This window comes from Misgurnus anguillicaudatus, chromosome 11 (genome assembly GCF_027580225.2).
Source record: "Misgurnus anguillicaudatus chromosome 11, ASM2758022v2, whole genome shotgun sequence".
In the NCBI taxonomy this organism is placed as follows: domain Eukaryota; kingdom Metazoa; phylum Chordata; class Actinopteri; order Cypriniformes; family Cobitidae; genus Misgurnus; species Misgurnus anguillicaudatus.
The window spans coordinates 11,658,094-11,685,266 of record NC_073347.2 but is presented as its reverse complement, the minus strand read 5'-3'; the positions used below and the strand labels follow the sequence as shown (position 1 = coordinate 11,685,266).

At 36.2% G+C, this 27,173-nt stretch overlaps 1 protein-coding gene across 2 annotated transcripts; it reads right to left on the bottom strand.

The window, feature by feature from the left end:
* Positions 1–23,324, bottom strand: exoc3l4 (exocyst complex component 3-like 4). 2 transcript variants are annotated; one of them, XM_055170510.2, is made up of 14 exons: positions 23,099–23,324; positions 21,441–21,748; positions 18,577–18,645; positions 15,793–16,011; positions 14,257–14,875; positions 12,459–12,576; positions 11,899–12,024; positions 11,268–11,368; positions 9,525–9,623; positions 8,089–8,218; positions 6,255–6,377; positions 5,923–6,075; positions 1,715–1,833; positions 1–1,159 (listed from the first exon to the last, which is right to left on the bottom strand). In XM_055170510.2, exons 2-14 carry the CDS (start codon positions 21,733–21,735, stop codon positions 949–951), a joined length of 2,382 nt encoding a protein of 793 aa, XP_055026485.2. In that variant the 5' UTR covers positions 21,736–21,748; positions 23,099–23,324; the 3' UTR covers positions 1–948. The 2 variants fall into 2 exon arrangements, with proteins under 2 accessions (XP_055026485.2, XP_055026486.2); XM_055170511.2 differs by lacking the exon at positions 18,577–18,645 and having other exon boundaries at positions 23,099–23,322.
* Between the last annotated feature and the right edge of the window lie 3,849 nt (positions 23,325–27,173).

The following is a 27,173-nucleotide window of genomic DNA, read 5'->3' as shown; positions in this document are numbered from 1 at the left end:
TACAATGTCAGTTATTTATTGCACATTATTTACAGATGATTTTGAGAACATGTTGTATCACAGCTTTTTCTTTTTTTTAAATAAAATATATTAGTTCACATTGTAACATACTGTACGTGACAGTTGGATAGATTTCTTTCCAATGTAATATGGACTAAAATCCAAGTGCAAGAGTTATAAAATTAAAACCAAAGGAAATTTAAACCCGAATACAAAATTTCAAGCAATGCAATTATAACACTTGCGATCAGTGTTGGGGAAAGTTACTTTTAAAAGTAATGCATTAAAATATTAAGTTCTCCCCCAAAAAAGTAGCTTATTGTGTTACTTAGTTACTTTTCATGGAAAGTAATGCTTACGTTACTTTTTAGTTACTTTTGCATTACTTTTTCTTGGCTGAGGCTTGATCTCTTTCAGGCCTTGCAGGTGTTTTTATGCTTGAAAAGTTCTGCATTCAGAAATTACATATTTCGTCACAAAAATGTCGAGCTTTGGCCTGCCATCTCAGTTTCTGACTCAAACTGTTCCCACACAGGCGTGTACGCATAGAGTGCATAATGTGACTACGTTTAGTTAAATTCAGTACATAATTTTTTTATCGAATTAATTAAACTAAAAAAGTAACTTGCATTACTTTTTTGAAAAAGTAATCCAAATGTCAATGTGTACATGCGTTACTTTACTTGTTACTTCAGAAAAGTAATATTATTACGTAATGCACGTTACTTGTAATGCGTCCAACACTGCTTGCGCTGCGATGCATGTAGAAACACAAACTAAACAGCTTTGGTAACATAAGTAATTCAGAACTGTAATGTGATTGATTTTTGTCAAGATTATCTTAAAATAATATAAGATTATAAATAATTTATGTAGGCACACACATTACTGTTTACATCTATATGGCTAAGGTCAAACCAAATTAAGTGTTTTTTGTTGTTGTTTTTATTAACCGTGCGGGACAATAAAGGAAAAACAAGTGAAGGGTGTACCAGCGAAGCAGTCTGTGTTTACTGCTGCTTGAATCTCACTAAAGAGCACATGCTCTTTATTCCCTTCATTCTTCTGCTTCAGCTCCATGAATCGCCGCAGTACAATTTGTTTTTCCCGTCCTCTGATAACTCCTCGATAGTACAGCACCGCTGAGAGATGACTCTTTCTGAAGTATGAGAAACAATAAGAGGGTAACTTCCCCACAACGCATTATGTATTGTTCCACTGTGTTGCAATATCAAAGTTTTTGTTATTTGATATTGCCAATATGGCAGACTTACTGACACCTAGTGACAAAAATGCAGCATCACACAATAGAAAAATGTTTCTCTCATTAGATTAGGTTAAACATAGACTTTACGAGAATAACACACGGGGGGGGGGGGGTTTCCCAGACAGAGATAAGCGTAAGCCAGGACTAGACGTTAGTCTCATTAGGAAATATAACTAGTTTGAATAAACATGCATTACTAAAAACATTAATGGTGTGAGGCTCTGATTGTCTATTTGGTTAAAGTAAAACGCAGGCAAAAAATCAGTTCGTTGTACTAAACTGAACATCCAGACAAACACAAGAAAATGTTAGGAAAGGGAACGATTATTACCAAAGATAATTTGGAGTTAGAATAGATGTGAAACACTGTTAACCAACAAAGGTAAGATTAATGGTGCGATCGTTTGCTCATATTTCAATAAACACATGAATAAGTTTAAACTTCACCTGAAATCAGGACAGTTCTCAACCAATGGCTTTAGGTTATGTGATATGTCACTTTTTTTACATCCAACGATCTTGCTCAGCTGGTCACCGACTGGATGGAGCCAATCTAATGTGGAATTCTATAGAGAATGATGCAGGAAATAAAATACAGGCAAATAAAATGTGTTTCTCTTCATCTTAAAAACTTTTAAAATGCTTCACAGCTTAATGCTGGACACATGCAAATTGTAAAATGTAAAAATGTTTTACACAAAATATTTTTCTAATTAGTAAGTCAGACTGGATCAGTGTCTCTCAACCCTGTTCCTGGAGGCACACCAACAGTGCATGTTTGTCATGTCTCCCACATCTGACCCCAATATTTCCCATCTTAGAGTCTTGACTAATGAGTGGATTCAGGTTTGTTTAAAAAGAAAGAGTTGGAATGTGTAGTGTTGGTGTGGCTCCAGGAATAGGGTTGGGAGACACGGGACTACATAGCAAACAACAATGGAAACTCATTTAATACTGTTCAGGGGTCTTATTTATAAAGCGTTCCCACGCAAAGGTTGTGATCTATAAAAACTTGATGAGAAAATAGGCTTGCAGGGTGGAATCTGAGGATGATTCATGTACGCACACTTGCAGGTGATCTGTGACTTATAAAGGGAACATTGCTTTGTTTTATAAGTCATACATTTTTTTGCCATATGCCATTTTTGGCTTTTGTGCGTATGTAGACTTTTAGTAAGGATCCTACGCACAGTTTTATAAATGAGACCCCAGGTGATTATCTTTAAGACTTAAGTTAATGTGACCCTGGACCACAAAACCAGTCACAAGCCCTATTCGGACGGTATTATTTTTACAAGGTGACCTCTGATAAAATCGTGCTTCTCAGTGGTCCTCTGTGTATTTAATCCCGTCCTAATCGGCCATGTCTGTGTTTTTCTCTGACGACCTCCGTAAGAATTCCAGAGCAATTTACCTACAGTTTTTTGCAGAACTCAGAGGTCCTCTGAGAAACGCGGTTCATTTCGTGTTTTGGCCAACTTGATCTGCCGTAAGGTTACTAATGCGCGTATATTGTATTTCCTGAGTCCTATTCATTCAGATATGGATCTTTTTTCGCATTTGGCAAAATAAAATAATTAAATCAAGACGAGCTGAATATCAAACACTGTTAAGACTGGCCACTGTAATATCATTAACATTATAAGAAACTCCGTTCAAAGTTGTTTAACTCCGGAATTGTAATGTTAATTAATAACGATAATAAATTGTTATTAATAATTATTTCTTCATTTCTTTGGGTTTATTATAAGCAGACAGTTATATAAAATACGTAGGCTAACGTTACTTTAGTAGGATTTGTATATTTTACTTTGATTTGTTAAAAATAAATTAACAAATTACATGTTCTGTCATAATTTTACATTTAAAGCAAAATATTAAACATTACAAACACGCGTATCCAGAGCACGTGCTCTTCTGCAACACCCAAATGCATGAAACAAACACTCCCATCTCTGGAATAGCCTGCATCATTTTAATCCCGTCCGAATCGGTACATAAAATCACAGACGTCCTGGGGGACACGTTGAAACTCAAATGTTGTTTGGAAAACTAATCCCGTCCGAATAGTGCTATAAGGGTCAATTTTCCATAATTGAGATTTATACATAATCAGAAAGCTGAATAAATAAGCTAAATAGGTATAAATAAGACAATAAAGTTGTCCACATAAAGTCTTTAGCAACACACATTACTAATGATAATGACAATTATTGATATATTTAAGGTAGGACATTCACAAAATATTTTCATGGTTTATATCCATCATAATTTCATGGATAATGATTTTTGCCATTAAAAATACAATGTAACATACAATGTATTGTTGGCTATTGATACAAATATACCCATGCTACTTGTGGGTTTTGTAGTCCAGGGTCACATATTTAAAGGTGCAGTGTGTAATTTTTAGAAGGATCTCTTGACAGAAATGCAAAATAATTTACAAAACTATATTATCAGGGGTGTACAAAGACCTTTCATAATGAACCATTATATGTTCATTAACTTAGAACGAGACCTTTTTATCAACATACAAAGAGGGTACCCTTTACACGGAAGTCGCCATTTTGTGCTGCCATTTTTCTACAGAAGCCCTTAACGGACAATTTTTTTACTAAGTTGTCTCCAACGATGACATGTTTGTCCGGTGGCAGCTACCGTAGCTTCTCTATGTGTTTCAAAAGCAAGGGGTGAGCAGTGGACCAAGCCGTTGGTTGCAATTCGCTAAAATTTACACACTGCACCTTTAAGATTTTGTGTTTTTTGTTTAACCTATGTTTTTCATCCTCACATAATTTCCACATTTCAATTTGTGTTGTTTGATAGTATTGATAACGTTATTCTAATATTTGCATAATAAAGAAAGATGTCTATCATATTTATTACAAATTAAAGCTCCACTGTGTACTATTTTTAGTTAATTCTTAGCAAAAACCCATGTTTTCTTTCAAAAGTATGTGCTCATTCATGTGTAATTACGCCCACCCCACTAATCAAAGTATTCTCGTAAGTGTAGAATCTGCTATTTAAAATACATACGATCGAGTCGCTCTCTGGCTGAATCCATGTTGTGCCTCCATCTTTGAAATACATTCGCCGACGAGGGACATTCCTGAAATTCAAGCTCCGCCTTTCGCGCTTTCAGAGTACACTCAAGCTGGCCGCGAGCTGAAGCCTACGGAGGTTGCATGTGTAGGCGCTATATGTCATCAAGACAGACTTATTTCAGAATATTAACAATTATAAAGCTGACAATTATTCTTAGTTAATTGTAAATTGATGTAATATGCTTATGACTTGCGAATGTAATGCTCAGTTAATTTAAATAAACCAGGCTTGGTGACGTATGCAGCCTGCGACCTGCGTAGACTGAATCCTTCGGCCGCACGCCGTGATAAACCTGCGATCTAATGCTTTGATTTGAAAGCCTGTTGAAGACATATTCTCGAGGACATTAAAACAAGTCGCCAAGGAAGCGAAACGGGGATTTTAAACGACAACAGGACGGGAAAACATCAAGACCAAAGTCATATTGGAGTTAGTTTTCCAAGATGAGCCTCAATGGACAATGAAGTTGCTATTTCTATTTTCACCACAGGTAATTCAGCATATTCGTTTACATCTATACAGTCTATGTTGTAAACTTTAAGTTTTATAGTTCTTTGGCTAACTATAGCATATTATGCAGTTAGTGTAAACACGCATGTGGTTCGAACAGCCACACGCCGTCTCTCTGCCCATTTATGTAATCTGAGGTACTGAGATAAATGTTTTTCATCTTTTCTGACCTCTAACGTAGCACAAACACACGGTGACAGCGCTATTTTTAGCCTTTCATTGATAAAACGCCGCTGATCTGCGCGTCTTTCGTTTCATTTTACAAGCGTGTGAAAGTTGAGCGATCTTATTTCACCAATATCAGAGGAAGCTCTTACATATACACGGACATGTAACGTTTACTTAAAACATAAGCATTGGACTCTGACATATTAGTTTTGCGTCCATTTAAACCTGTCATTACTCCAGCTCATGAGTAAATGACAGGAGAGGAACTGGTCCACAGACCATCTCCTCAGTAATCTGAAGAGAAGCGGTCGAAAATGGACAAAAGGAGACGGATTTAAACACCAAGTGTAAACGTAATGTCTCTCTCTCATCCACTTGTGATCTGATCGACGAAAACACATCTTAATACCAAGTTTAACAGCCCCTGTGATATTTTTCCTCGCGTGGATGAAAAAGGAGTGTCTAAGCTACGTTTATGATTGCTTTTTGTAACTTATGTGATTTTAAGCGGACATATCATGACAATCAGACTTTTTACATGTTTAACATAAATCTTTGACGGATCACAGGCAAAGGACAATGCAAATTGTTCATTTTTTTTCATTGCTTTTGCTTTAGCTACTGGAAGCCATGTTAACCTTGGCATGACAGGGCCACCGTACTAGTTAAAACGCGTTCTGAATGGGGGGGGGGGGGGGGGGCTAGAAACTAATAATCAGTTGGTTGTCATATAGAGTTTTACCGCTAGATGGGAGTAGATCCTACACAGTGGGGCTTTAAACTCTGTTGTTGTTGTTGTTGAAACACTACTATAAACAAAATCAAATGCAAAATTCCCAATCAATGTTGCATTAAGTGGATTTTACCATGGCTTGAAAAAGCTCTCTCAGTTCGGTCCATTGGTCAGCGATCTTAGAGGCTGCTGTCTCATTCTTTCGGTTTTTGCATGTGTAGTTATTCTTCATGAGTTGAGATACATATTCTTTCACCACAAAAAAGTGTGCTTCATTTACGAAAGTCTGAGAGAGAGAGAGAGAGAGAGAGAGAGAGAGAGAGAGAGAGAGAGAGAGAGAGAGAGAGAGAGAGAGAGAGAGAGAGAGAGGGGTTATTTTGCATATAAATTCTGCCTTCTTTTATGTTTGAACAGCATGTTACAGTATGGAATAATGTAAGTAACTTTGAAAAGTCAAGAACTCACCTGTTTATGTATTGGGCTCATGTATTTGGTCTGTTCAGAAAGACTTTTAATTTTATTGATGAGCTGAGCAAAATCATCATCAAATGAAAACCATTTTCTTGTCATTTGTCTCCTGAGAAAAGGCTACAAACAAAAGCTCTTTGTTACTTCATATTCAACATACAATATAAACACTTGCTCCCGGTCTCACAGACAAGGCTTAAGGCTATAGACTAAAACACATGTTTGAGTTGTCTTAACTGAAAATCACTTGCACTGACAGATCCTAAAATATACCATGAACATATGTTGTGAATGTGTTGGCGTTTAGCCTATAGCCCCATTCATTCCTTAGGATCCAAACAGGGATGAATTTAGAAACCACCAAACACTTCCATGTTTTCCCTATTTATAGACTGTTACATGAGTAGTTACACGAGTACGTATGGTGGCACAAAATAAAAATGTGGCGATTTTTTTAAGCGGATAAAAATGAGAAATATAGTTTCTGTCAAAATAGCACTTTGACCTTGGCGTGCAGTAACAGATAGGCCCCTAAATTTGTCTAAGTTGAGGTAAGAACATAGTAAAAAATTGAAAAACGAGGTTGTTTTCCTTTAAGATACACACCAGTAATGTCTAAAGCCATGTTTATAAAAGATGCTTAACTAAGGCCTAGTTCTGGCTTTAGCTAGCCTTGTCTGTGAAACCAGGCCATAATGTATCTCCATTTTAATCAAACAAATTCACATTATGCCATATTGTAATAATTTAGCATACAGCCTTAAAAGGTACCCTGACAATGAAGACTTGTATGCTTTATTCGCCTTCAACTACTAAAATTCATTGATTAAAACACATTAAATATTTTCATTACTTAAAAAAAACCAAGACGTAGCATTCTACCTACAGTATTTAACCTACGGAGGCCACCATTATGTTTTGCGATTTGAAATTGCTGACATGTAATGGTTGTTGTCACTGTGAAAAATCCAGCATGAAACAACTTTTGCAAATCAATTCAACATATTATTTTAAGTTTTAACCTTTGAATAGTTGACATAACTGATTAAAAAAAGTTGAAGTTATTAAAGTAGTCAACATAGCTTAAAAAATATGTTGATATACAAACAAGATGTGTTTTTATAGTAAATATGGTAGTAAAAATTGTAATTATATGGTATCTTATATAGTTTTTTATGTGAGAATTTTTTGCCACTTACACATTCTTACCTCTCAGATTGCCTATATTTTGATCTTCTTTCATTATATGTTTTCTGTATTATTCTTAATTTATGTGCCTCTCTGTGAAAGGGCTGAACAGAAGACTGATGCTGTATTTTTAATGAAATATGGAGTAAATACCGCCACCTGCTGTCTGTGTGGTTTATAACTCTCACATTCTGTTTCACATCATTTTAGACTGATTGAAGACTTGTTTACCATGTTTACCTTGCTGTAGTGTTAATACAACAGGTTTTATTGCAACCATTTGACTTTGATAAATAACAAAATGGATACTCCATTTAAAAAATTTTTTTTTCAAGTTTATTAAACCTATGACATACTGTTTTTATTTTCACATTCATATTGCCAATCCCAGCGTTAATCTATTAAACTATACATGATTTGTTTATAACTGGGGTACCTTTTAAGCCACATGTATTATTAATAAACCATAGATGTATTTCATTCATTAAAGTCCTTAAAAGTCAAATAATTTTCTTATTCTATAAATTATATTTTATGAGTCTTGAATTATTAAGCTGTTTTACACCAGGTCAGATGGCTGTAAATATATATAACAATGACAAATGTGTGGGTTTCAGACATTGACATGCATGCTGTATCTCACCTTGACATCTGTTTTAAAGTGCTCCATTAGACTTTGAATCAATCTGTTGGTCAGTCCATCAATTTCCTTTTGAACCTGCTCCAGTGGAATTAAGCCCTTATTAAGTCCCTTATAACTGTCCATGTGCTCTCTGGAAAAATACATGTATTTGACATTAAATTAAATTGTGTTTTATAGTCAAAAAAGGCTACAATTTCTCTTTCAACTGTCTTTTTAACTATAATTATAAATATTCATAATTTTAGTATTGTGCTCTTTTTTGACAATATACTAATTCATGCTATAAACCAAAGTGATGAAGAGGATAGCATTATTCAGTATTATAACACAAGAAATGTTTCACAGGTAAGCATTATTTTTCAAAACATGCAAACCTATCAAATGTCTTAAAATAACCACCGTGGTATAAGCGTTATAATTGAATTATTCGAAAAAACAATGAACACCCAAGGTGGTAATGCAGCACAACGTGAAGTAGAGTAATAATCTGAGTGAATAATTCCCATCATCAATTATTCCTGTATTATTTAGTATGTGACATAGTCTGTAAAAATTCAACTAAATATCTAATTGTTTTGTGATTTAATGTAATCATCCTACATAAAGTTCATCCTATCAAAATATAATCTTGATATCTTGAATATTGACTGGGTAAGGTCATATCAAAAATGTAAATCAATGATTAAAATCAAACTGTGATGCATCTTATGAGGCTTTAACCTGGGTTTCACAGATGGGGTCACAACTGTTATTGCTTTAGATAAACAGACATTTTAACATAATCTTTACAGAGACAAAGTTCAATCTACTGCAGTTCTTATCATGCTCATCTCTTCTGCATTGTTCAACATAAACAATTAATGTAGACATAAACCTGCAGATTGACATTCTTACTTTATCTGGCTTTGTTTTTTTTGTTTTTTTTTTTATACATGCTATCGCATTATTAACATCACATTAGTACAACAGTATAGGGCCTGATAGTAAGACTGAAAAATCCCTACAAAGGCGTTAACATTTCAGTGCCGTGCCCCAGTCAGGTACTTTCCCTGCCAACTGATTGACTTCGCTCTATATAGCTTTCATTCCCTGAAATCACGTGATGAATTGTTTGTATTGTAGGGCATTGTGAGACAACTAGAAAGCCACAGAGATGTGTGTACAACCAGCACTACAGTGTTATAATGTCGGCTTTAAAGTAACACACACATTTTTGCAAAATATATTTTCAAATATTTCAAAGCATTTCAATATTAATTGAAATATGTTGGTTTGTGTCATGTTTCATTTTCTGAAAAATTGAGATGTGTATTTTAGAACTAGAATAGCTTGTTAAGCATTTCTACTCCACCCAAACAGTTGTAATTAACAATCAAAATGACAAGCATTGTACATGTAAGCGACACGTGTAGTACATAACTGATAAAATGGCTTACTTTAGGGCGCTAAAGCTGTTTATGTAACTGATGTGATACTCTGCCCAGAGAGATAAGTTAGACACATTACTGCTCCATTCAACAAACGCTGACTCAAATCTAAAGAGAGAATAAAAACACATGAATACTTTATTAGTAACTGATATATGTTTCTTTCACAAAATTTTTTGGAAGCAAATATAAAAAAATGTGGTATAGTCACAATAATTTGATTTATCATTCATGTCACTCAGCACGAATTTATCTAGACCATTTCAAAAGATGTAAACAACACTGGTCCAGAAACACTTCCTGTTACAGTTTGTGACAGTATTTTATTTATTTCACATATATCATTATATTTAAGATGTTTGTTAAACTTCAGTTAATTTAGTTCTATATGTTCTGTTGGTTTATTTTATCCCAACGTTTATCTAGTGTTAAAAAACTGAAACAGGAAGTGCTTCTGGACCAGTGTTGTTTACATCTTTTGAAATGGTCTATACAGTACTGTGCAAAAGTCTTAGGCCACCATGCCACAATTAGATTAGTTGTTTTTGCATTGTAATAGTGATCGTATATAATTATTTTTCAGTCTCTTTAATAGAACACATCCAGAAAATACAGGAAATGTGTATATTAAAAACTGTATAAAAATGTAAATTGATCTGTCAAGTTTTTAGGGTAAACTCCAATTCCACTTGAGCAATAGCAGGAAACTGCAGGATCTCTTAAACCTAAATAAAATTTAATCCTAATTTCAAATTTTAAAGAAGTCTTTTAATTTATTCTGCTCAAAAACGCTCAAGATGTGTTTAGTGCCAAGAGAGGTCACACTAAACACAGACGATGCCTAAATAAAACACTTAGTCATGAAAAAAAAGTTGTACATTTCCTGTATTTTCTGTTTGTATCTTAATAAAATAGATTACATAATAAATATGGATGGACATAAAAACTTCTAAAACAACAAGTCTGATGGTGGTGGCCTAAGACTTTTGTACAGTACTGTGTATATGTGTGTGTACGTGCGTGCGTGCGTGCGTGCGTGCCTGTGTGTGTGTGTGTATGTGTGTATTGATTTTTGTGTTAAACACAGCGAGTGCCACAAAAAAGACATTTGTGCTTATTGACACAAAATAAAGAGAAAAATCATGTAGTGTTGTTTTAAACAGGTCTGGGAGGAAAAAGGGCATGTGACCTAAAAATATATTTCACTAAAAGAAAACTGAAAGACACACTGTAAAAAATACTTCCTTAAAATTTTTTGTTGAATCAACTCCAATTTACAAGTCATTTTAACTTACTATTATTTATCTTGACTAGAGATGAGTTGTTATAACTTATACAATTAAGTTGACTTTTCTCAACTATATTTTATAAGTTGTGACAACTCATCTCTGTTGACATGACTTGTAAAAAAGTTGATTTAACAAAAAAATTTAAGGCAGCAAAGTATTTTTATAGTGTACTGTTAACAAGAAACTTCTTAAAAATATCAACATATCGATCACTTTGTTATATCGAGACTCAATAGATAAGCTACACTGTAAAAAATATGCAGCATTTTTGTCAAATCAACATATATTTTTATAAAGGTAAACAATTTTAACGTGTTTTAAAGTTTTGTCAACATTTCACAAGACAAAATGTAAAATATTAAAAAGACTCATGGTGCATGTTTTTTTTACATTGTATAAACAACAAAGGGATTTTGAAGCTGCAGGATTACAAAATCTGACATTCAATTCATTCATCACAAACCGTTTCGGAAATAGCTTCAGTTCCTCCAGACAGGAACGCAAAACTTTCTCCTCAAGGTTCACATCAATTCTGCTGGATCCTTGTACATGTCCTTTAATATTCTGCAAACGATAACAATATCAGTTGACCCTTTTAAACCATAAACCAGTTGGCATGTAGGCACAAAAGATACTAAATCATGTGTTAGAAGGCTTTATCTGAATTGTACTCATGTGACCCTGTCTGTGAAATCCAGGCTAAAGTTTTATAATACAATAATGAGATTACGAGCATCAAAGTTTGATCTCAATCATTGATTTCTGTTTTTGATCTTATTCAATATTAAAGATATCAAGACTATATTTACACACAATGCTCATTTCATTTTGGTTTTATGTATCACAAAAAATGACTTTACCTGGGTTTTCACAGACAGGGCCATATATTTCCTGACTGCAATGACATTGATAAATGATGTGGAGTATTTTGGGGGGTCCTTGTACATACAGTAAGGGGAAAGGACCTTTACTGTCCTCCTCTGGTAAATAAAAGCTCTCAGGATTTTGGCAATAAATATATAAGAATTAAGGGACTTCCCTTTAAAGCTGATGTGAGGGAAGGAATTTAAATGTAAAATTCCACTTTGTCTTACCGTACAAATGTCCATGTCTATGTGTGAGCTGTAGAGTCCTTCATCTATGGTTGGTTTTCTCCTGTTTATCCACATCTCCTCATTTTCCAGATCAATAATTCTGTCGAGTGATTTTCTCATGTCAGTCTGTAAAGGAATACATAATAAATTCTAGTTCTACTGTTCACCAATAACATCATACTATTCACAAGGAGGATATTTTATAACATAAGGGAGTGGTTTTCCGGACAGGGATTAACTTAAGCCAGGACTAGGCCTTAGTACAATTAGAAAATATAACTTGTTTTAACAAACATGCCTTACTAAAAACATTACTTGTGTGTATTTTGAGGCAAAACAAAGGGCACGGCACTGATATATTTTTAGATATGTCAGTGCAAGATGATTTCAGTTTGGACAGCTCTTACATTTATTTTAGTCTAAGACTAGTCTAATCCCTGTCCGGGAAACCACGCCAATATGTGCCATAGTGGTGCTTCCGGGCCAAAATTCCCAGGGGAATATCCCTTCCCATGACATTAGTTGCCTTCACTACTAAATGTGTGTAGATGTGTATATACCTGTAAGCGACTGCAGTATTTGCTTTTGATCTGATTAAGAAAATCCTCATTTATTGGCAGAGCTTTCCAATCTTCCTTCATCTCTGGTTGTAAGGAGCTGCTGCCCATTATCTTCTCACTAAAAAAAGTTATCATTATATTATCTTTATATTTGGTGTGAAATGTAATCTGATCATATCATGTGTCCCTATTCGCCTGTATACTATGACCTAAAAGTATGCATTGGTTTTGTGTAGCAAGAGTTTGCGAGTACTGACACGTACTTACATGTACTGTAAAAGTGTAAAACTGTAAAATCATTAACATACACATACATCCAAATGCATATTCCTTGCTTTCTTCATTTATTATTCAGTAATGTGTACTCTATAATCTAATTTATTAATTCACTTAATCTACTTAAAAATAATCTTCTTTAGTACTTCTTAAGATAATCTTAAGGACATCTAAGTGTACTCAACTTTGCTATTTTGAGACACCATGAATATGAACTAAAATTCATCTTTGTATGAAAGATGGGTTCAAGTGGTAACTATAGAGGGTATGCATTGACGTCACTTTTCCACACAACCACGTGAGATCTCGCCCGGTTGAGTGGCAAAACGTGCAACAAAATGGCTGGTTTTCATAGGGGCTGCTGCGAAAATGCCAGTAAAACTGACTATTATCAGCTAAAATTGAATTTAGTTGGACTTGATAGCAGAGGTGGACGATACTTAGTTACATTAGTTACATTTTCCAAGCATCTGTGCTTTATTAGGGTGTTTGTATTGGGAAAAACATTACTTCACTACATTCTAAAGCATAGAATCATACTGTGTATCCTTTAATATTGCATATTAAAATGTATTTAATACCTAATTACATTAAAATTGTGTACTTTTACTTGAGTAAAAGTATGTTAGTGTACTTAAAAATTAAATGTAAAACAAAAATGTATTATTTATGAAATGTAATAAGAGTAAAAATGATGATAATATGCTTTGGAATGTATGTTTTCCAAAGAAAACACGGATACAATACAAATACTTGAAAATACTTTTAAGTAGAAAGTAAAACCTCTGCTTGATAGTGACCCGAGCAATTTATCAACCCATCTGTGGTCTGTGGACGTTGGCATGAATGATCAATTTACTTCTCCTTTCAGTGTTTTTTGGCAGTCTGTAAAACAATAGCTCCGAATTCTTGTTATTCTTTTAGTACAGTCTATTGCACAACAGCTGTTTCCCATTTCGAGGCGTTTTCACCGTGTTTTCGCTGATGTCACGCTGTACTCAAATGCTGCCGCTCTGTCTTTTGCCACTCAGTGGGCGTAACCGCAGTCCCTCTCGCCAACGGTGACGTTATGTGCATACCCTCTATATGTAAGGAATAATTGACGACGGGCCATTGAATTAAAAAAAAATAATGCACACCCAAGGTGGTAATGCGGCATGACGCAAAGCGGAGGACCGAAGTCAATTATTCCTCTTCTACCACAGCTACCACAAAAATCGCCCTGGTGCCTATTTTTAAGACATTTGACAGGTTAGGTGTGCGGTTTACAGAAAAATAATCAACACCCATGGAACATTTCTCAGCATTTTGCAGACGCTTTTATTACAGCGCATTACAAGCTATACATTTTTTTTCAGTATGTGTGTTCTTGGGTTCGAACCCATGACTTTTTGTACTGCAAACACAATGCGCTACCACTGAGCTATACAGGAACACTAACTACATAAATTTCTGTGTTTGAGTAATATTGACTTATCCAACTAATAATATTAGTAAAAATTAAACCAGCTTCTGTACCTACCTAGGGTAGCGATGGATAATAAAATCCAGGAATGCATAGTGATCTTTCAATTCTGTCACCTTCTCCTGAAGCCCCTTCAAATGCTCCTCCACAATCTCACGATGACAGGAAACATAAGTTTCAAAAACATTAAAGTCTGCTGGATATGAGCTCACAAGTTCTGCCTTCACTGTCTCCAAATCATTTACAATCGCTTTGCCCAGGAGACCCAGATGCACAGCCAACCAAGAAATGTTTTGTTCAAGGCTGTCCAGATGAACTTTCTTCAAAGTGTCTCTAACTCCATCTCGTACTGCGTCTCTCCATGCCTCCCTCCATCCCAGCATGCCTCCTGGTTGTCCTTCCCTCGACTCTTCCTCCAAAATAATGTGGGCCACATACACTAACAGCTCTTTATTACGAGAGGGCATGGCGCTGGATGTGCGTACAATATTAGACATTTTGTTTCTGAGTGTCCCATACAGCAAATGGAGATCTTTCTCTTTATGGACGAGCTCAATGGGACAATCTTCATTTTCCAGGGTCTGGCGCTCATGTTGAAGCTCCATACGCAGGGACAGCAGGTTCACATAAGCCTCCTCCAAAACTTCCATCTCTATCAGTTTGTTAATCTCCATTACTGCAGAGATTAACAAGATAAAGATGGAATGAACAAAAACATGTGAATAAACAGAAAGCAAAGCATTAGCATTCACATTATGCAATGCAGCAGGGTTCTGATAATGGAGCTATAACACAAACATGTACTGTATGAATAAATAGTTATCAAGTTTTAGTCAGTTCTACAAGACATTACATGCCCAGATTTCTGCACGGAAGGCCAAGATTCATGCGATCTTACATTTTTGGCATTTGACCAACGCTTTTATCCACAGCAACTTTACCTGCCTTTAACTGATACCTGCCATATCAATTCATCTATACTGTACAGTACAGGGACATAATGTTTTGCTTTACAGATAAATAAATACTGATCATTACATTCCACTTTGCATCCATTTAAAACAAGTTAATACATGAAAAGATGTTTGTTGCTAAAAAGTCAAAATAGGACACTCAGTCAATCTTCACATTTATTGCATTCACTGGGTACATTGCGAATGTTTGACCCCAGCCCCCATACAATCTGAAGTACAGCAAAAGCAAGCATTTTGAAACTTATTAGTGGAAATTGTTTGTAATGTTAAACTAACAGTCCATGATTATACAAAATTACCAATCATTTGTTTTTAATATTTGAGGTATTGAGTTTATATACGCTCTAAAACACGCAGGCTGTTTTTAACTCATGGCTGGGTAAATATTGGACAGAACAAACCACCGGGTTAAAAATTACCCAATGCTAGGTTGTTGTTACAGTACCCAACTATAGGTTGGAATATCACAGCTAAATGGGGTTGAAACAACCAAGCATTAGATCATTTTTACTCCAACCGAGTGTTCTGTCCAATATTTACCCAGCCATGGGTTAAAAACAGCCCAACATTTTACCTTATATTTTCATGGGTTACCTAAACAGCAGATAAATATACTGACCTGACAAAGGCAGAGCTGGAATCTCTGGTAGACTATATGTGTCTCTGACCTCTACTCTGACACCGTCTATAACCTCTTTATTTGGCTCTTCAGGTAAAGTTTTGGCCTCTGTAACAGGTTCTAGTTGTTCCCGTTTGAACTTTTTGGTGCCTAGACCCAAACTTTGCCTTAGTGATGTTCCTCTCTTTACCAGACTACCTGTTATTGATCCTGCAGAATCTGAAAACATAATACATAATCAACATCGGAATGTAAACCAAATAATAACATAAATCCAACACAATCTTATGGCAATACTTAAAGGTGTAGTGTGTAAATTTTAGCAGCATCTAGCAGTGAGATTGTGAATTGCTCAGTCCACCGTTAACTAAAACGCATGAAGAAGTTACGGTAGCTGCACCAGGACAAACATGTTTGTCCGATAAGGGTTTCTGTAGAAACATGGCGGCACAAAATGGCGACTTCCATGTAAGGGGATCCTCGATGTATGTAGATAAAAAATGTCTCATTTTAAGATAATAAAAACATAACGGTTCGTTATGAAAGGTCTTTATACACCCCTGATAATATAGTTTTGTATATTATATTGCATTTCTGTCCAGAGATCCTTCTAAAAGTTACACACTGCACCTTTAACTATTTTGCAAGGTGACAAATTTATATAAATTCGTACATTACATTTTTACGTTTTAGTGATGTTTAGTTTAGGTGAAGTGCTTCATTATTGCTTTTTCCTAATAATCTGAAAATATCATACACTGTAAAAAATTACTTTGCTGCCTTAAAATGTTTTGTTAAATCAACTCAGATTTACAAGTCATGTCAACAGAGATGAGTTGTCACAACTTATAAAATATAGTTGAGAAAAGTCAACTTAATTTTATAAGTTATAACAACTCACCTGTAGTTATAACAACTCATCTCTAATCAAGATAAATAATAGAAAGTTGAAATGGCTTGTAAATCCGAGTTGATTCAACAAAAAAATTTAAGGCAACATAGTATTTTTAACAGTGTACGTATTCATATTAGCACCCTCAAAAAATACCTAATTCTAATGAGATCAAGCTGCAAAATTAGGGAAGTTTAATTTACATAAATCTAAAATACTCTCCAACCCGCCTTTAATTTTTTGTATAGATTTAAAAATCTTCTATGAATCTCTTAAAGGGACATTCCACTTTATTTGAAAATATGCTAATTTTCCATCTCCCTTAGAGTTAAATATTTGAATCTTACCGTTTTGGAATCCATCACTATACTTTCAAACTGGCATAATAATCAAGGACTTTGCTGCTGTAACATGGCTGCAATAAGCGTAGTGATATTACGCGGTGCCTGAAAATAGTCCCCTGCTCTTGAAAGTAACCAAGGGGACTATTTTCGGGCAGTGCGTAATATCACTACGCTTGCTGCAGCCATGTTACAGCAGCAAAGTCTTTGATTATTACACCAGAATGAGAGTATAGTTCTTAGCCATATCTGCCTAGAAAATCACAACTTTTAATTTTCCGGCGGTCTTAGTACACAATGAAACTTAAGAAAAGTCAAGTTTTAAATAGGAAAAATATTGAAACTCTTTGGTTATTTTTTAGCACAATGCTAATGGTCTAATCAGATTCAATGGATTGTGCTAAGCTATGCTAAAAGTGCTAGCGCCAGACCCAGAGATCAGCTGAATGGATTCCAAAACGGTAAGATTGAAATGTTTAACTCTAGGGGAGCTGGAAAATGAGCATATTTTCCAAAAAAGTGGAATGTCCCTTTAAGACTAATATTCAAATTTAAAAAAGGATGAAAACATCTCTTATACTGGGAAAAATCTTAACTAGTTTCGGTGTAATATATGTATATTAATTTAGTAAGGTCTGTTATCTGTCTCCACCTGTTATATATGTTATGTCATGTTGTATGTTTTTCTTTTATGTAATGTTCAGTGAAAATGCAATAAAAAAGACTAGTAATGTTGTGAAACTTAAAGTCGAAGTATAGTCAATTTTTACGTGTACACGGGGGGGTCCACATACATTGCGCGAAACGCAATTTTGAAACGCAAAAACTGTACGATCACTGCCAGATTTTTTAAACCATGTGTACATTGTATGGGTAGGTCACGCATGTGCCTACAGGAGAATGAAGTATGTCGCCCAGGAGATGCATTGCATTTTGTCGCAATGTGCATGCGTTAACGTCTGTGTACATAAGGGCTCATTATCCAGTAGTTGTACGTAGGTATATATGAAAACTGTTGCATATGGCGTTGAGGCTACGGCGTTGGCTATGCATGGGTTTCATATGTCTGCGTCATCCGCGTCAACATGCAATTATACATGCATACTGCTAGTAGGCAGTATCCATGCGTGTAACCCACAGTACCAAGAAGAAGCAGTTGGCCACTAAATCCACAAACGAAGAAGCAGCTTGTTGAGTAAGATTTGAGAAGACCAGCAATGATAGATGTAAATAGACAGCGATTTTTGTTGTAGTTTGAGTTATATCACTCCACAACTTGGCCCATCTTTGTTCTTACCGTCGCAAGCGGAAATGTCTATAAAGAAATGCGTCGTAGATTTTTGGGGGGGTTCCAATCATGGGGCTTGTGGTCCACGTAGAACAGACGCATTGTTAAAATTTTGCCGAGGTGCTATGCATAACCTCTCTATAACCTATACTTTTATATGCATAACCAATACTTTGCAAAGCTGTGCATTTGACTGTGCGCGTACATTCTCATACACGTAAAAAACAGACTATATTCCGGGCTTTATAAACAACAAGGCTCACCTGACATAGTTCTGGTAAGGGAAGATTTTTGACTCTGGGGAGATTGTGAGGTTATTCCAGTTTTCAAGTCTAAATTGACAAAAACATACAAGAAGCTGTTTTGAATTTTCAAAAATGTAAACAAATTAGTTAATTTTACTTGGAGCTGTAACAAAAACTGCCATTTGAAAGAATAATACAAATACTGTTAAGCTGCATTCAGACTAGTAGCGACTAGCAGTAGCAGAGAGATGGTCTCATTAATTTCAATGGAAGCTAGTGACCGTTGGCGACCGGATTGCGGTGTCCAGTCACACGACAAAGTTGAGACAAGTTTAACTTTATGCAAATGATCAGCGACTTTCTGGAGTGACTACCAATGAGAATGAAGCAGTGGAGTTCACATCATCCGTCTCTCGTCAGTTACTGGAGTGGACGTTACTAATTTTTTTATGACAACCAGATTTAGAAATGCCCCCTAGCGACCTCGTTGAAAGAGACAAGCTACACACAGCGACAAAACCGCTTGTAATGTGAATGTACCTTTACTGTTTCTATGTTGCCAGTTACTACACTGTAAAAATTTAAAGTTCTATGTAGTTTTACTTCAATTGGTAACACCTAAACATTTACTTTTACACTTAAAGTGAGAACATTTAAGTTGAAAAAACTTTAAAAATTACTTTAATTGGTAACACCTAAAATTTAAGCTTTCTCAACTTTTTTTTACACTTAAAGGGCCATTTCACCGATAGGAACATTAATCTTTATGGAAAGTGAGTCATATTTGTAGTCAAAATGTAACATAAATGTAGAATTTTGTGCCTATTTGACAGAGAAAAGACAAAATGTGACTTTAGAGCACATTTGTTTGAAAAACTACAACTGCCACTATGCACCACAATGCACAGCTCTGCAAGCCACTCCCATTACTCGGAACACGGCTCAGACATGCTATTATGTACATAAATGCCACGTTAGTAAAACAAAGAAAATAGCCACCACCACTGTGTCTGACTGACACCAATCATGATTTACTTTTAAACGTGATGTTACATTGTGGTACACACAATAACACTCTGGCCTGGTGTGTAGCAAAGTCTTATTCAAACAGTAACGTGCGGTTTCAGATCCGCAGTACAAATGTCTTTCCAAGTACTTAAAAAAAGTGTATGCATTTTAAATGTTTATTTAGTTTTACCAATTTTCTTTTTGTCTCTTGTTTACTGTAATTACATTTGTGTTATTATTTGCCTCACTGCTCTCACAATATAGACATATAAAACACCGCTCAGATATGCTATTGTGTACATAAATGCCACGTTAGTATAACAAAGAAAATAGAAAGACTCACTTTAGTCAGACGTCCGTTTATCCCTGCATCCTCCACACAAACGCGTCCCCTGCATAATATCTCCACAGACGCGCTGCCTCAGCTCTTTGAGCTTGTGCTCGTAAACCGAAACACGTCTTTTAAAAAAGCCCGCGCCCAGAAACATTCAAAAAACAAACGTCCATATCCTTATCTGATCCAGAAATGTTAAACCGAAAGCAAACGGCGCGAGTCCGTCCAAGCTTATATACTCCGCAGCGCGTCTGCTCGTAAACCGAAACATGTCCGTGAAATACACGATCCAATCGCGCGCAAAGTTCCTCTCTTGCATAGAAACCTTCACCAAACAAACGTCCATATCCTTATCTGATGCAGAAATGTTATAAAGAAGCCACACAGCGAGAGAACAGGCAAGCTTCTCTACGCAGCAGAGGCCGATGGTTGCGGTGTCTTCCCCCGGCTCCTCTACCCAGCCGACGCCCAGGCTCCGGCCTACTCCTCGGGCTTCTGTTCCTACATCTGCCTCAGCTCTTTGCAGTATTGTGGCTCATAAAGGTGCAATGAACAGCGGATTAGAGCATCACGCTTGTAAAATCACCCTCTTCCTTGTAATATTGATTAACTTCCACTGTTATTGTAACATGAATTCTGGCTCGCTCCACAACTTCTGTTTAGCTTAGCTTAGCATAAAGATGGCGGCTGGTCGTTTTTTTCGGTCTGTGTTCGTATATTTTCGTAAGTCCCACCCACTTATCTGTAATTGGTCTGAAGCGTGAGTGGGTCCCACCCATAGCCCCCACCTTGGAAAAATGAGGAATGAGTGTCTGTAGTCTTTCACACTCAATAGAGATACAGGATTTCCTTCTTTCAATGACGCAAAATGACGATTTTTACATCATTGAAAGAAGGAAGTGCCTCACTGAAATCAGTATTTCTCCCCTCTCAGGGGAAACTGAGGGAATGGTGCACGACCATTCAAAAACATGACTGGGGTTCTAACGGTACAAAGCTTAATGCAAATGGGTGAAGTTTCCCTTTAAAGCCAGGGTGCATGATTTTTGAAAAACACTTTTGTAAAAACACACTTGTAACCAATCAGCAGTAAGGGGCGTGTCTACTAACCAACAACGTTGTCTGGGTTGCGTATGTTTGGGGCGGGTCTATCAAAAGATGGTCCAGGGGTAGGGGCGTATTTAGGTGATTTCAAATGGCAACATTTACTGTCAGAGATCATGCACCCCACCTTTAAAGTAAGACAATTTAAGTTGGAAAAAATTTCTTGGTTAAGTGTTACCTATTGAAGTCATTTTTTATGTTTTTTTTTTCACTTTTTATGAAGTCACTAACAATATATTTGATGTTTTACATTGGGATCAGATTACAATGTATAATGTATTTGCTATCAAAAAAGAAGAAGCACACTGTTTTACAATACTCCAGGAAGAAGCGTTTGCTTTACCTCTTACACTGACCTTGGTATAAGCTTACTTGTATTTCACTCTAAGTAAAAAACACAATACTCTTTCACAAAATCTTGCAGTAATGCACTTACCTGGAGAGTCTGGAGATCGTACTGGGGAATCTGAGATTTGGTTTGGGTCATTGCTGGTGTTCTCTGACTTTTTGCTGTTTGAGGTCAAAGGACTCCGTTCATTTCCCACTTTAAAACTCGCTCTAAGAGACTTCCAACGACCTCCAAGCTTATCCTTGCCTGGACTTTCTATATGTTTTCCTCCATTTTTTAAACTTTTTGAGTAAGGTGAGTCCCTATCCAATGTCCGTGGTTCACTGACGTCAATATCTCCATCTGCTTCAGCTTGTCCACTTTCAGCCATTTTGCCATGCATCAGTCTGTCAAGCCTGCAAAAAATATAGCAAGAATGTCAAAGAAATGTTTAATCATTAAAACTAGATGAGAACTGAACTTTTGGAGGGTGTTGACCTGCGCATGAAAATGCCTGTGTTGAACATGTCAGCAGATCTTGGGAGTTTTTTGTTTACTAAAAACATTGCATTTTTTTCACCATAGTGGAATTGCGTAAAAGGTGTATGTTGTTATGACAACAGAAAACTTGTACTCACATTAACAACACAAAAAAGTGATGCTGATATTAACTTCTAAAATACAAATACACGCTTCACATATTGCTAGTTAAAGCAGATAAATGTTATAGGCATAAGATCAGGGGACAGAAATGAAATATTTACTTTAAAGTATGTAATGTAATGATACACTCATTTCATGAAATTAAGGTTGACAACTGTTTCAGACTCTTTAGCTGATCATTATACTGTTTTAGCATTAAGGATGTTATGACATCATTTTAAATAATCATAATATTGGACCCATTACGACTTTTGCTTTAAACGTATACAGTATGACTGTGAAACCCAGGCTAAAATCTCATAATCTAATTATGATTTTTAATCACTGATTTCACTATAATTTTAATCTTTGAAATGGTCTTAACATCAGTCAATGTTAACGATACCATATTTTTACAGAATTTTCTTTACATTATGTAAAATGATTTTATGGAGAAAACAGTAACTTTCAAAAATAACTTTTCACAGACTGGGTCACATATTGATTAAGTAACAGTTAGACGGTAAAACTGATAAATCTCCGACATAAAAAACTATACTACACTACTAAAGTACTTACTATAGTAAACTATAGTAATATTACTATTAAAACAACCTTACTAGTAAATTATAAATTGAGGATATACGCCTTTGTCAGGTGATGACAGGTACATTTGTAGTAATTGTGACATATTGATAGAAGTCTCATCTTTAACATTACAGGTAGCATTAGCCTACGTAAGCAATGTAAATTATTGTAAGGGTCGAAAGTGCATTAAAACGCGACTAAACAAAAGCTTTCAATTATCGACCCTTACTAACACAAAGTCAACAGTCATAAAACTGAACATTATCTAAAAACAAATCTTGTTAAAAATTAAATATTACAATCATTCAACATAGTTAAAGACAGGCTACTGAAACGAAAGCGCATGTCGTTCAATTTGGTATATTACAGCCACAGATTGTGCACGATAGTCACTTCTTATACGACAGTTTGAAGGACAATTTGTTCAAGACCATACATAAAGGCAAGTGTTTTGCTTTAAATGTATTTTAATTTATAGCATGTATAAATATGTTTGTAAACAATGCACCGCGACACGATCTCCGCCTCTCACTCACCTGATGTCAGTCGGATCCAGAACAAATTATCTTTCACTTTCCTCTTTAACTGACAAACATATCGCAAACAACACCGACAGGTTTAACATCACAAAGCTCCTTTCCCTGTTAAAAGAAAATATCCTTTGAGAAATGAAACCGGTGTAGTGTAAGTCTCTCACAACATACTTTGTCAGATTCACCTTGAAACTGAATAGGCTCATTGTTAATTATTAAAAGCGTGACACGTGCTGGTAACTGCCGTCAAACATTTTCCATCAAACTTTAGGTCAACGAAGCACTTCAAACACCACAGTTTAGATCAAAATACAAAACCACAGTTTTTTCACTGACTTCAGGGTTTTTTTTCTTTAGAAACTGATTACGCATCAGTTTTAATTTCTCATAATTTCTCATTTATATAGGAAATGCAATTGTGCTTACTACTGAAAAAAATAAAGATAGCTGTGGAATGCAAAGCATATAGTTTTCCTTAAATGCACAAAGATTTGGGGAACTTGTTTAGGCCTATGGGTCAATATTTAAATAAAAAATAATCATTATTACAGTTTTTCTCAGTTGCTTAAACCCATTTCTTGAAACTATGCCCCATATTCTTAAAACATTTTCAGGTCAAAATGAAGCTTTACACTTAAAACCATTCACTTTTGCTGAAAAACCAAACTTTTCCATCAGACATCACACACAAGCTTTCAAAAACACACACACTACAACATAGTACACACTGGTGCAAAAAATTCAAAACATCCAAAACTGGTAAGTTGAAAAAAACCTTTTCAAATAACCAAAAAAGATACAATAAAAGTATGCATTAGCAAATTTTTATTCATTACAGTTTTTTTCAATTGCTAACACACTAAAATGACATGAACAGCACAACTAACTGATACACAGAGAGCAACACCTCTTCTCAAGTCTCCAAAAGTCTAAACACATTTTCTGCTTTACACACATTTTGTAATTCATAATGGCACTTTTTAAATGCACTAAACACGGTTCTCTGCATAAGACACAATAATCTGTTATAAAGTCACATTAAGTGCCTTTTCAAAATAGGCTTGTTCGACTTCATGCGGCGCCAAAGAATCGACAGCCGGATGACATCAAAGTATCGCGAGAGCGAGACGAAATATGATTTCTTGAATCGAACTCGCGGGACTTTGACAACATCCGCCTGTCGTTTCTTGTGGCGCCGCATGAAGTCGAACAAGCCTAGTGACACTAACTAGCTTAATGGCCAATATATGTGCCACCTGCCCAAACACCTGAATGGTTAATTGTTAACACTTCAATCAGGATGCAGCACTAGAAAAAAACAGAGGTGAGCACCTTCTTTTTTACAAGAGAGAGGAAGAGGAAGGGTCAGAGTAAGAGGGTTGGTATAGGAGTTCATGGCCAACAGTAACTGTTCATGTTTCATGTACAATGCACTCTACTGTGGAGGAACAATCTTTGGCCTGCACAGTTCAAGCCCTATATTTTTTGTTTTTCTAAAGGACTGAGAGGCGCAACCATGGTGGAGGAAGGGGCCAAATGTTCACTTTGGGACAGGAAGCTAGTAAACATTGGTTTTGGAAAACAATGAAATCAGATTACGAGAAATTAAAAGCCACATCAATCAAGAAAACAATATATTCAACAGTCAGTCTTTCCACATTGGCTCACATTCTCAGTAAAACAACTTTATATGGTGCCTTTTGAGAGAAACTCTCAGAGAAAAAAAGAGCTCAGATGAGCATATGTGGATTTAAGTACAAAATTGAGTGCAGTACACTACACTACACGCAACAATGTTTCCAAGTGTACTGGATAACACCATATTGGCAGCTTTTTATTCTGGAAATGGAGGCTCATCCCACACAAGTTCATCTTTATAGATGAGGCTGGGTTGAACCAAGCAAAGACCAGAAGAAGGAGGAGAAACGTCATTGGCCACAGAGCCATTATAGATGTTCCTGGCCAACGTGGTGGGAACATCACAATGTGTGCTGCCACCTCCAATATGCATGGTGTCCTCCACCGTCATGCCAACCTTGGACCATACAACACAGCCCATATTCTCACATTTCTGGAAAGACTCCACAACATTCTCATACCAACAGAGTGTATGAATGATGCAGACCAAAAAAAACTTTACGTTGTAGTATGGCACAACGTGGGCTTTCATCGTGCAGCCCCAGTCCAAAACTGGTTTGCTGACCACCAAACATTTATCGTGCAATACCTCTCATCATACTCGCCATTTCTTTACCCCATAGAAGAATTATATGGAAGGTATACAACCGGCAGCCCTTTGTGACTCTTTTTTGTTGACTAAAGTTACTGTATCAGGTACATGTTGCATCATACTGTATATTGTAATGCTGTACTTTCAAATAATTTCTAAGTGAAAAAAATAATCTAATGATCTTGTAAACAAGTTTTTGTATTGTATAGGAGCTATTATTACTTCCTTGAAACTCAAACAATGTCTTTCAGCTACAGGGACGGATTATGGCAATGATGTGCCCTGGGCACGGATGTCTCAAAGGCCCCCTAAACCAATTTTTTGGGCAACAGCGTTGCACCTGTATGCACAGGGCTGAAGTGTTGGTTCGCCTCTGCCTGTAATGCCCCATCTTACAGGATTAACAATGGCACTAATACGCGGGGAGAGAATGCACACAATATTCTGTAACTTACTTTCACACCACAAATTGGTTTATTTATATCTCACCAGTATCTGTCAGCATACAACATACTGTACAACATACTCAATCAAAAGGATTCTGACCTTTCCGATCCAAATCATGGAGAAAATTCCATAAATATTTTACATTTCTACATTTAGCCTACATTTCATGTATCGTTCACCACAGGCATTTAGGGGCTGGACACACCAAAACTTTTAAACGCGTCTGAAAATGCCTTGAGGACGGCGAATGGTAGCCATGATACTTCAGAATCAGCTGTGAGCCGGTTGGTTGCCGTGGTAATGTCCCGCCCCTCCTCCACTGTAATTGGACGGCCGTGTGAGAACTGATATTTACGAGGGGAGCTTTTTACTCAAAGTTTAATATTTTTTAACTCTTGGCGCTCAGCGCTGAGCACGGAAAAAAACCCAGAGCGCCGGTTTTCAGCGCGGAAAAAAACCACTAGCTGCTTGCTTATTTGAAAAACGCAGAGCTTCCATTGGAATCAATTGTAAACATGCGCCGACCGTGGGCGTAAAAGTTTTGGTGTGTCCAGCCCCTGCTTAGAACAGAAAAGTTGGTTTAAATTTACCTAGAAAATGCTTCCACAACATCGTCAAAATCCAGTTCCTTCACACAATCGCATTCAATTCAATGGCCATTAAAGACAGTGAATTTAGACGTCCTTGACACATTTTGCTTCTTAGTTCGTTTTTTACTCTTGCCATTAGAGAAAATGAACGTTCTTCTTCACAGTTGCTGACTGGCGGTGTGAGGAAAACCTCTTCTTTTTGTTCTTTCTTATCATTGATCCACTAGGTTGTGGTTTTAAACTCATTTTTGTTTTGTTTTTTAAGTACCGGTAACCGTCTTCTACGCGTGACTTTTATATTACGCAATGCTTTTCACTCGCCTCTAGATGTCCCTCTCAACAGCGCAGCAGTACATAAAAATTTTTTATTTGATTTATTTACTAGTACTTTGCAACTGCAAAAAATTACATTATTCCTCAATATTTAACACAATTTTACTGAAAATAAAACTAAAATATTTATTTGAAAAGAATAAAGACAGTAAATTTGGCAGGGCCCCCTGCTGGCCCAGTGCCCTCAGGGGCGTTGCACAAGATCTCGGGCCCTATACATAGGCAGTCCTGAGGGGCCCCCATGTCCCACCCCATAATATATTTCAGACTTTTCAAGGGCCTTCTCTTCCTTTGGGGCCCTGGTAATCAGTACTGGTTTTACCCCCAGTCCGACACCCCTGAGTGCCCTGGCAAGTGCCCAGTAGGCCCGTGCGTTAATCTGTGCCTGTTCAGCTGCTGATAAAAGCCCATAAACAATTTTATACTGCTTTACCTCACTGGGCATTTATCCAAACACGCCTTCACACGCAACAGCATA